Here is a 12,013-nt window from a genome sequence, read left to right as displayed (position 1 = left end):
GGCGCGCCGCTGTGACGTAATCGGCCTTGAAATGCGTACTTTAAGGCTGCAGACCCTGAATTGGGATACAGCCATCGTGAAACCTAGCCCCACCCTATCATGTGATTTCCTAAGGTCAGAAGGTCCAGGATGTGAGTGGGCGTTAAGGCGTCTGGAAAGGGATCTCAAAACTGGATTATAGATGGGAGACAGTTGGTGTCATAAACCACCGCCTCTGTTTTATGAGGATCATTCACAGTGGACATAGATGGCTTCTTTCACTCCTCTTTCAAACCATCTGTCTTCTCTGTCCAAAATGTGAACATTGGTGTCCTTGAAGGAATGACCTTGGTCCTTTACGATGACCTGGATGACTGAGATGTTGTTTTCTGATAATCCTGAGGTCAGAGTGTGAAGTTGCTAAACTGGTTAAAACTTTAGTTTAACAATAATTAAACTTATTTAACCTTATAACAATACAGGAGCTTCACAGTAATGTCCAGAATAAAATGTTTTCTACCTGGGATGTTGTATCTGGGGTTGACCTTTTTTGCTAGCTGCTTTTAGGACTTTTACGACCATTTGGTTTGGAATCCTATCCTAGACCGATCAGTATGTAACTGCATCCATGCACAGTTTGCTTTGGCTCTCAACACAGCCCCAGAGCTATGATGATGCTTGGTGGTGTCATTTATTTACTTTTTTGTTGCACATCACTGGCTACCAGTATCTCCTCCTTTATAGAACAGTTGTACCTCAAGCAGTGAAACAATTTTGTTGTTTCCAGTTTTCCCAGAACCAGTTTTGTGGTGTATTGTGACGTATTGGAGGCTGTGGAAATGTTGCTCTCAGACATGTGTTAGCTTATCTCTTTGTTTTGCTCATAAATGCGGAGCTTTTCTATGCCATTGATGATTAATAGGACGTTTTTATATAACAACTAAGAATGTAGTTTTATTGTCATGGACAGTATATACACACATACATTTTTACCATGATATACATGATATTCTTACATCTAGTATTGATTTAAGCGCAATTGCCACTGAGCATCATCCCCAGAGATTAATGTCACAACCCTCTTTCACATCATGGCTATACTACGATTCCCAGCATTCACCCTAACCATATTTGACTGTATTTGTACACCACACTGCTTTAAGCTGCTAGTTTTTATGATGTCAAAAATTCTTTAGACGACTTCAATGTTTAACTTGTGTGAGAGGTTGACATGGTTCACATGGAGAAGAAGATGATAGAGGGAAATTCTAATAAGCATCTATTGTGTACAATTAAACGAGGCATCTAATGAAAATAAGCTTTTAATGGCCAAAAAACAAAACCAGGAAACAAAAAGACTGTAAGAATAAAAACGAAATTACACATGAGAAAATAGAACTAAACAGAGTAGGTTTAAATTGTTAGCTATGACAAACATGTGGAACATCTTCTTCACAGAAGAAAGATCACTATAGATACAAACTCTGCAAAGACTAAGCTGCAGGTAATTAACACAGGTGAAGGATGTTAGAAAAACAGGAAACAAAATCCAGAAAATTAAATGAGAAGATCAACTCAAATCAAAGTAAACAAGAAACAACCAAAATATAGCTATCATGGCAAAGTGAATGAATAAATGTACATGAGAAAACACAAGTGTGGGGAAGGAGAAGTGCTGCTGTAGCCCCTTTAGTCAGCTTGTGTGTGTGTGTGTGTGTGTGTGTGTGTGTGTGTGTGTGTGTGTGTGTGTGTGTGTGTGTGTGTGTTTCTCTGCAGCATTTCTTACCCTGCCCAGCTTCAGCATTAGGTAAAACTATTCTGGCAGAGATTTTTGTTTACTTCTCTAATTTTATAGCAGACACAGCTATCTGAAAAAATACAACCTGAGCTAATATATATGTAATTTGATTACTGTGTTAATATTGTAATGATTATAGTGTGTATTGCATATCACAGTGTTGGGGGAAAAAACAACCTTGTAATAGATTTTTAAAAAACTAGGAAATGCAAACAGCACATTTATTCATAGTTTTCAGAGGATGTGTGAGGAAAAGCTCAGCACACCGGCAGTGGCATTTTACTCATTTACAGCCTGAATCATATTTTAGTTTCTAATTAAGCATTGACCGGCTAGCTCATGGTCTTATGGCAGGAGGCAGGACTCAACAAGTGGTAAGTCTGTTGTAGGGCCATGTTTAACTCACATTTTACTACACCAAACTGTAGACATTTTGTGGCATAAATGCATTCAGGGAGTCATACGGCATTAAAAAATGACTTGACTTTTCAACTAAATTTAACCGCAAAGGTTTTCTTCAGACAGATATAAAAAAAATGCCACTAATGATCCTGATCAATAACAACGGCACAGAGCCAACCTTTTTTAACCTTTTTTGTCTGGATGAAAGCCCACTAACCAATTTCCAGTGGAAACAAGAGTCAGATTACTGCACAGTCAAATATTTGACAAAAGTGATATCGTGTGCAAAAGGTAAATGTTTCTGAATCGCATCTTTTATCAGAACTAAAGTACATATTACACAAGATGAAGCCTCCATGTCATTGAAAAAATGCATTAAAAATGCATATTTTACTCTAATGTGACATCAAATTTGACCACACCCTATGGATCGCTTTTGAGCTCTTCTAACTCTGTGGAAACGGACAGAATAACAAAGGCAAAAACGTCATTCAACAGGAAAATGACACCATCATGCAGTGTTAATCTAAATAATGTTCTATAAATACATACACATTTTAGCATTGGATTAGAAAATAAGCTCCACTTTGAGCTGTTGCTAGTGTGTGTGTGTGTGTGTGTGTGTGTGTGTGTGTGTGTGTGTGTGTGTGTGTGTGTAAGCACACTGATGAGCATCATTGTATCACAAAATGAATTAAAAATTGTACTGAACTGGATGGTACTTATCAAAAATAACATAACAAAGCAATTGTATCAGGTGTAATAGACAATTTTCTGGTTTCTTCTTTCAGCTCCATTTTTCAGTATCGTTGAGACACAGAGAAAGCAAGGAACAGATGTGAGAAATCTGATTCCTCCCACATGAGCAATAATCTAATAGAACGAGATGGAAGGGGACACATGATTGAGTGATGACATGGTCAGTAGTTGGATGGCTGCAAGACATTCATGGGTGAAAAGGAGGGAGGAACATAGTTACATGGACAGCACATCTTAGTCCCTGGTTATTTTGTTTATCATGCTTACTCACATTGATGTCATAAATATAATGTAATTAATTGTGGGCAAGTTTAGAGGTGATTCGGTAGACCTGAAGTTATTTTTTTGTATGACGAGTACCTCATAACACCTGTCCCAGCAGCAGGGTTGCCAGATTGGCCCTGCGTTGGAACTCTGCCAGAAACGACATGCAGGTCACTGGGTAGTGCTAATACTTGGCAGTGCATGCTGTTGCTGTCAGTACAGTAGAAGTATTTGTTGTGTTGTGGACAAACCACAAAATTATACAGTGTCTTTTCAGCTCAAATTCCAAACTCTGTTTAAATTTACATTGTACATACATTATTTATTCATGTAAAAACATTTTTTATTCATTGTCCTAAGGTCAGTTCCTGACTGTGTGCATAAGTTCCATTCATAAAAGATGATGGGAATGAAACAACATGTTAAAGCAGGTTCTGAGAGTCGCTTTTGCATCTTAAGCACCTGTTACCTGTAAATCTCCTAAGGCCAGTCTTAAAATCATGGAGAAAAATGTCTTTGTGGTTTCTCAACACTCTCCATTATCTGGATCATCTAAAAGTATTGCTTTGGTAATGCAAAAAACCCAACACAGATTCTGGTTGTACTTCCTGGTTTTTGTATTAAGATGATGTTTCCTAAGTAGAGGCTATCACGTGAATCAAAACAAAAACAGCAAAGTCTATCAAAGATAAAGTCACTAGATGAGAGGTGGAATTATACTTTTTAACACTATCACATTTTAGATCATGGTCCATTATCTTAGCATTATTACTGGCTATCATTAGGCACAGTGATTCAGGTACAAATAACCTCACAATGTAACATGTGATGGACAGACGGGAGTAAAAATGGGATAGATGGACACAACTTATGTTGAACTTATGTTTTGTGTCATTATCTTGCTGTAAGATGAACCCCTGACCAACTAGGTGCATACCAGATGGTATTTCATGGCACTGTAGAAAGCTGTGGTAGCCATTTTGATTCAGGCTGCCTCCTACTCTGCACAAGTCACCGACCCTGGATCCATTAAAAACAGTCCAGACCATCACCCTTGATCTCCATGTTTGACAGTTGATGCCACACACTGTGGAACCATCCTTTCCGACTTGATGGCATACAAAGATCCTGCGTGATAAACTGAGGATTTCAAATTTTGATTCATCAGTCCATTATACCTTCATCCAGTCTTCAGTAGTCCATTGGCAGTGTTGCATGGCCCAGGCAAGCATCTTTGTCTTATTCTGATGTCTTAGTAATGGCCTTCTTGCTGCAACTTGTCCTGTCAAACCTGCAGCATAAAGTCTTCTCTTCACAGTTGAAACTGAGACTTACAGTAGCTTGCAAAAGTATTCCCCTTGAACTTTCCCACATTTTGTCACATTACAGCCACAAACATGAATCAATTTTATTGGAATTCCACGTGAAAGACCAACACAAAGTGGTGTACACGTGAGAAGTGGAATGAAAATCATACATGATTCCAAACATTTTTTACAAATAAATAACTGCAAAGTGGGGTGTGCGTAATTATTCAGCCCCCTTTGGTCTGAGTGCAGTCAGTTGCCCATAGACATTGCCTGATGAGTGCTAATGACTAAATAGAGTGCACCTGTGTGTAATCTAATGTCAGTACAAATACAGCTGCTCTGTGACTGCATCAGAGGTTGTCTAAGAGAATATTGGGAGAAACAACACCATGAAGTCCAAAAAAAACACACCAGACAGGTCAGGGATAAAGTTATCGAGAAATTTAAAACAGGCTTAGGCTACAAAAAGATTTCCCAAGCCTTGAACATCCCACGGAGCATTGTTCAAGCGATCATTCAGAAATGGAAGGAGTATGGTACAACTGTAAACCTACCAAGACAAGGCCGTCCACCTAAACTCACAGGCCGAACAAGGAGAGCGCTGATCAGAAATGCAGCCAAGAGGCCCATGGTGACTCTGGACGAGCTGCAGAGATCTACAGCTCAGGTGGGGGGAATATGTCCTTAGGACAACTATTAGTCGTGCACTGCACAAAGTTGGCCTTTATGGAAGAGCGGCAAGAAGAAAGCCATTGTTAACAGAAAACCATAAGAGGTCCTGTTTGTAGTTTGCCACAAGCCATGTGGGGACACAGCAAACATGTGGAAGAAGCTGCTCTGGTCAGATGAGACTAAAATGGAAGTTTTTGGCCAAAATGCAAAACGCTATGTGTGTCGGAAAACTAACACTACACATCACTCTGAACACACCATCCCCACTGTCAAATATGGTGGTGGAAGCATCATGCTCTGGGGGGGCTTCTCTTCAGCAGGGACAGGAAGCTGGTCAGAGTTGATGGGAAGATGGATGGAGCCAAATACAGGGCAATCTTGGAAGAAAACCTCTTGGAGTCTGCAAAAGACTTGAGACTGGGGCGGAGGTTCACCTTCCAGCAGGACCTCGACCCTAAACATAAAGCCAGGGCAACAATGGGATGGTTTAAAACCAAACATATCCATGTGTTAGAATGGCCCAGTCAAAGTCCAGATCTAAATCCAATCGAGAATCTGTGGCAAGATCTGAAAACTGCTGTTCACAAACACTGTCCATCTAATCTGACTGAGCTGGAGCTTTTCTGCAAAGAAGAATGGGCAAGGATTTCAATCTCTAGATCTGCAAAGCTGGTAGAGACAGACTCTAAAAGACTGGCAGCTGTAATTGCAGCAAAAGGTGGTTCTACAAAGTATTGACTCAGGGGGCTGAATAATTACGCACACCCCACTTTTCAGTTATTTATTTGTAAAAAATGTTTGGAATCATGTATGATTTTCGTTCCACTTCTCACGTGTACACCACTTTGTGTTGGTCTTTCACGTGGAATTCCAATAAAATTGATTCATGTTTGTGGCTGTAATGTGACAAAATGTGGAAAAGTCCAAGGGGAATACTTTTGCAAGCCACTATACTTACTACGACCACTATTAAGCTAAAATTCTTATTTTCTTAACTTTTCATTACAATAAACCAGGAGTTAGAGCTTTGAAACACTAACAATGGAGCTAGAATATTTATGAAAGAGATATTTGACATGTTGTATCATTGATGAGAGAGGAAAGTACAGTCTCAGTTTCCTTTGCTGCCTTGATTTCTGCCTTGAATATGTCCATTGGAAAATAGATTTTTTCCTATGTTTTACTGTAGTGAATTTAATTCCCTAGGCTTGTACTTCATCAGTATACTCAATCAAAGCTACTTAGGAAGGAAACCATGTTTATGGGATTAGAGGGGATTGGATGTAGATGAATGCTTTGTCCCAGTGTTTGTATTTTAAAATGCACAGACATTTGGCTACGATCCATCCCTGATTAATCTACTTTTAGAAGTAAGTCACTGCTCTGTAAATCCATTACTTCAGTGTCTCGGGGTCTGTACCTTTTCTTATGTAACCATTTAACTTGTGTGATCTTCGTGCTGCTGCGGTTCTTGGGTTAGTCAGTCCCTAGCAAAGCTGAGTACACTTCTGTTTTGGGTCTGTGCAACCTGAGAAGTGAGATACTGCAGATGAAGCAAATCGGTAGAGTGTGATATGGAATAGCAAGAAGTGAGGTGCCGATAGGATGAGAACAGAGGGAACAAGAGGAGGAGAGAGTTATTCACAGACAGATGGATGGATAATGTACTTATGAGTCAAGATCCCCCAGGAGCCACTGCTGTCTGCTTATGTCACTCACCACTTTCATCACTAAGCCCGCCTCCTGTCTCACCTTCTATCACACTTGCCTGTCTTCTGCCCTTTCATTTAGTTTCCTGTACTTGTCACACATTTCCTCCCGTCTCCTCTCCTCTCTCTAATCTTTTGTTTCCTCTATGTCCATCATTACGCCCATCTGGGGGAAATTCCTTCCTGCAGCTGCTCACTGGGATGGCCTTGTGAGATTATTCACTCATTGATTACATCTCTGAGTCCAAACTTTATTCATTAATTCATCCATCCTTCTGCTCATCACCTTGTCACAGGGCTAACTGTGCTTTACGTCATTGTTCCATTCAGAGTTTCTCCTTATCCATTCATCAACCTGTCCAGTTACTCATTGATTCTATATGAAATCATTATCATTAATACATTTCTAAAATAAATCAGTCATTCATTCATTTGTTCACTTTTTCATTCACCCCTGTATCATTCATAGTAAGTAAGGTGATTCTCCATGAATGCTTACTGTCAGAGAATCTCTTTCCCAGTCATAGTCAGTAGGTTCAGCTCGTAAGGATGTGAAGGGGGTATAAGGTATCAGCTAATGCCCAGGTCTTTGTCTGACTGCTTCAGTCATCTGGGAGGAAGGTTATGTGTATGTGTGTGTATGTGTGTGTGTGTGTGTGTGTGTGTGTGTGTGTGCGTACTTGTGTATGTGTGGTTAGGGAGTGAGGGAAGCCAGATTTATGGTCCCATGTTGGTTTCCATTTGCATAGCTCTTTGGTTGTGCAGAGAGAGGGATTGTGGGAATTCGGCCAGTGCAGAGGTAGTGGAGACTCACTTGTGTGCACTCCTCCAAAAAGCCAACAGAGCGTTGTGCATAGGTAGAATCCTGATTGGTTGAAAATTGAAACAAAAGGGAACCACAGAAGAAGAGCCATGGAATGGCACTCTGTCAGCAAGAAGTTCTTCAAATATGGTGACTGTTGTCTTTTCTGTGGCAGGGGCTAACAAAGGACCAACAATGGCACAAACATGAGCACATGTAGCACAAATATACTGGTCCACATTCCACACAGTATCAACACTGCCACTGGGTGACAGCTAACAGCTACAGCATGTAGATGTGCATCTGCAAAGCTCTGCCTAGCACCTTCAGGTGCTACATTTAGGCTTTTTGAAAACCTGTTACTTTTCTTAAAAGACAATGGATACACCTTTCATCACACAATTAAGTGTGTTACATTTAATTAATTTAATTAAATGTGTTACATTTAATTAATTTAATTAAATGTGTTACATTTAATTGTATCAGTGGAGCCCAACCTATGGAACTGTTATTTTATGTAGGCACATGACCCATTTACACGATAAAAGCAGATCTGTAATCTGTAATGTTTCAGATGATATTTCCTACACATCCACTACAAATCTCATGTAGTTTGAGCTATTTAAGTTGTGTAGCTCGCCTCCTCTTCAGACCACTTTGTAACCCACCTTTACCTCAGCTCCTCCTGTTCATGATGTGCCTGACTTAATTGCTGTCAACACTACAGTTACTGATGACTGATCTTGTTTTTCTCACCCCGTTGCTTCACTGAATGCAACATTTCCTTTTGCTACTATCATCTGCCTGCACTGGATTTTATAGCGGCATGTAAGAGATGCATATGGTGGAGATCTGCTTTACGAACACCAAAATTGACTGGCTGCAGCATGAGTAAATGTTTTGTGACCACTTTTGTAAGGTGCAGCCATTAGGGAGACAATCCAGAACCCCTGTTTTGAGGAGACGTGTATTTTAACTTTCATTCAACTGTTACGAGGCATCAGCAGCAGAACTTGATATTCTGTGTCAGCAAAGTGATGTCATGCTGCTTTTCTTTGCTGACATGTTGCAGAGGGAATTGTCAGGAAGAAAAATGCCTTTCATACTCTTTTTTTTTTCAGCCTGCTTAACATTCTTCTTAGAACTGACTCAACTTTCGCACGGGTTTTCGCACAAAACAAAAGCTAGAATGTCCAAAATTGTGGAGATTTCCCCAAGTCTGTAGGTCTTAATGAGCTCACACGTGCATGTAAGCTGATATTGTATTACCTCAAATACTGTATGGCTCCACAGAGGCCCATTAACTTAGTATTGCATCATAGGCCCGTGCATTAGTCTGACCGAGCCCCGCAGACGCCAGAGGTGTCCCATGTCCATTACATCTCTCTCACCAACCAACAATCATTTATAAGTACCACCTGTCTCACAGCAACACAACAGGGACACATTTAAGGGAAACACCATTGTTATTGGAATGATAAACTACCAATATTGATGTTTATTGAGGCACCATGCAGTAAGTGATTGGTTCATAATTTGGGCTAAGAGTCTTTTAAGTAGCATGATGCAACAAGTAACATCATTGCTGGCCTCAGTTGAAATATTAAATATCTAATACCCAGTGTGTGTGTGTGCTTGTGTGCGTGTGGGTACTGTGTCTCCACTTACTGTTTTTCCTTTATTTTTTTGCAGGGTGTTTTCATTGAATTTGTATTCTGCATACACTAATGTAATAGAGTCTGATTTGTACCCCTAACATCATCATATCACAGCACAGATTTACGCATAAGCACACAAATGCCATGTGCAGGATTGTTTGCATCTGGAGTGTAGTCTTAGTGTTGCAGCTGGGCTTTCTTTAACACGAAGCAACAAAAGCTGAAAACTGTAACTCTGACCAGCTCCCTGGAGCTCTGGCTGAAGAGGGATTGTCTCTCCTGTCATGAGAGTGATTAAGGGCTTACACTCTTACATTTCATTCTAGTCAAACATGTGCTGCAGCTTTGCCAGGTATTGCCTCTTGTGTTTGCACACTTTTGTGAACGGTGCTTGTGGTCTTAGGCTTGTTTGTCATGTTCACCTAGAGGGAAAACAACCAGGAAGCTCTCCAGCCTCCTGTTTAGATTCTTTTATGAAACATTTACATTGTACATTGCATATTTGTTTAATGTGGAGCCATTTAACTAAATCTACGACACAAATGGCTCCTTTGATCTACAACCCCTGCCAGGTAAATGGAGGTGCAGGACAGGAGCCGCTCCCCGTCTCGCAGGACCAGCCGAGTAGAGCAGGTAGTGGGACGATGGCTGAGACGGTCCAGAGACTTGGGCAGCAGATCTCACTCTCTGAGCAGGTATTATGTCTTTTTTTTGTTTTTTGTATAAATCCATTATTTTACCATTTTTACTATCTTTGATATATTTTGCCTTGAGATGCACCTGTCTACAGTCATCATCAAAGGAAGCCCATATTTGTAAAGCCTTCTAAAACAGGTTCTCTCATCCAGTAACAAATAAATTAATGCTTTAATTTGTGGCTTTTCACAATTATTTCCTTGTTTTTGTTATCCCCACAAATATAAGGCTGTTCACAGTAGTACTGCTCTGTCAGAAATACAGATACTGCAGTAAGATGTCACTCCTGAATTACTCCTCCAGGGATCGGGCTGCAGCAGAAGGGAAGACAGCAGAGTCCAGTAGCTCTGACCAGAGGAATTATCCCTTCCGCTTCAATATTCAGATCCAGCGCGACCCAAACCTCAACTCTCATGGCCTCACGCTTTCCTCCCAGAACCCGATTCTGGTGGAGGAGGTCACCTCAGGTAACGTTTGCAACAGCACCGTTCTAAGGAAATAGCCGTGACACAGATTTCCGAACTTTAAATCAAATGGGTCTCTATACTAAACCTTGTTGTGTTTATAAATAGCTATTCTATGCTGTGATCTGTAGCCCTCTTGTCCCTAAATCTACTGCAGCACTTTTCACTACCTTGGGAGTAGAAGGAGTGCATTATTAGTTTGAATCAGGGCCTTTTGTTTTAAAGCTGACACTGCATGTTCACCTGAGCCCTGCTATAGGAACCTCTTCACCAGCTTAGGCTTCTTCTCCCACAGAGACTTCATCCTACCTGCCAAGAGTCAATTTCTATTGCCACAGTCTGCAGAGCTCTAGTACTTTGTCAATGTCTCCCACCTAAAATCACACCTTTATTATTCTTTCTGTAGGTGAAAACTTACGACAGCGTTAGCCACTGTACACCTCATGAGTGGAGAGTAGCAAAGAACAAGTAATTCCACAGCCACAGCATAAATTAAAGGATTTTGGTATGTAAACCTACAGAATCATCATTTAATGCACCTCTGGTTTTATTCTACTTTATGCTTGTATAAGCTGCTATTACTAATATGTTTAGGACTGATATGTTTACTCAGCTAAAAGCTTTACTGACAACGAGGCTGTGATTGTTAGGAGGTAAAATACTGTATATACAGTTCACTCAGGAACAGAATATTGTTTGGCTCATTCTCCCTGTTGTCTCTAGAACCATGCCCTTATTTTGCATAAAGTAAATCTCCTCAGCAAATGAAGGCATGGAGCTGTGCCAGACCCCTGCAGGCCTCTGGCCAGTGTACTGTGCAACACAAACTGACAAAAGTGAAGCCTCCAAGGCTGCAGATACTGCATACATGCACACAAAATTATATTAACAGAGGAAATGAACTGTGGTGCTTATGTGTTTGTGTGTGTGTGTTCCAAAACACATTTGGAAGGATTCAAGGAAGATGGAGTTTTTAGCCCTCGATTGAGGCTCTCAGGGAGCACATACATTCGGACGATGCACTGTCTTCAAGAATCACTTCCAGGCAAATGCCTGATATGCAATAGACGGATATGACTAAGATTAGAAGTATGGTTCGGGTTTCAAAGAGGTGGAATGTGTATGCAGCTGGGGGGTGTGGTTGGAAACCTTAAATCAGTCCTCTTAACTAAATTAATTTACAGAGATGTAAGGATTTGCCAGCACATGCTGCACAAAAGGCTTCCTCAGTCAGAACCTTGTTTTTTCCCTCTGGCAATAGCCTGCTATAAATCACTTCTAAAGCAGAGGTGAAATCTCTCCTTTAATCAGTTCCTTTTTAGAAGTCTGACGTTTAATAAATGTATACAGAATTTTTTTACGCCACACTATTAATCACAAAAAATAAAAAGGAAAATTATAAATATATAACTGGATGAAAAATTTTTAATTTCAACAGCACAACAGATTTTATTTCGGTTTGATGACACCATTCAAAATTGTTTTGCATATTTTAAAAAA

At 40.3% G+C, this 12,013-nt stretch overlaps 1 protein-coding gene across 2 annotated transcripts in view; it reads left to right on the top strand.

Moving 5' to 3' along the window:
• frmpd1a (FERM and PDZ domain containing 1a) overlaps positions 1-12,013 on the top strand; it is a 57,072-nt gene that overhangs the window by 20,358 nt on the left and 24,701 nt on the right. For both annotated transcript variants that reach the window (XM_005737374.1, XM_013911949.1), the window contains exons 3-4: positions 9,926-10,048; positions 10,353-10,516. In XM_005737374.1, the coding sequence (XP_005737431.1) occupies positions 9,930-10,048; positions 10,353-10,516 (283 nt within the window). In that variant the 5' untranslated portion in view covers positions 9,926-9,929. The remainder of the gene's footprint in view (positions 1-9,925; positions 10,049-10,352; positions 10,517-12,013) is intronic.

The sequence above is a fragment of the Pundamilia nyererei genome, unplaced genomic scaffold (genome assembly GCF_000239375.1).
Source record: "Pundamilia nyererei isolate P.nyererei 1_Seehausen unplaced genomic scaffold, PunNye1.0 scaffold00075, whole genome shotgun sequence".
NCBI lineage: Eukaryota > Metazoa > Chordata > Actinopteri > Cichliformes > Cichlidae > Pundamilia > Pundamilia nyererei.
The sequence above is the reverse complement of the archived record's forward strand: the minus strand, read 5'-3'. Positions and strand labels throughout refer to the sequence as shown.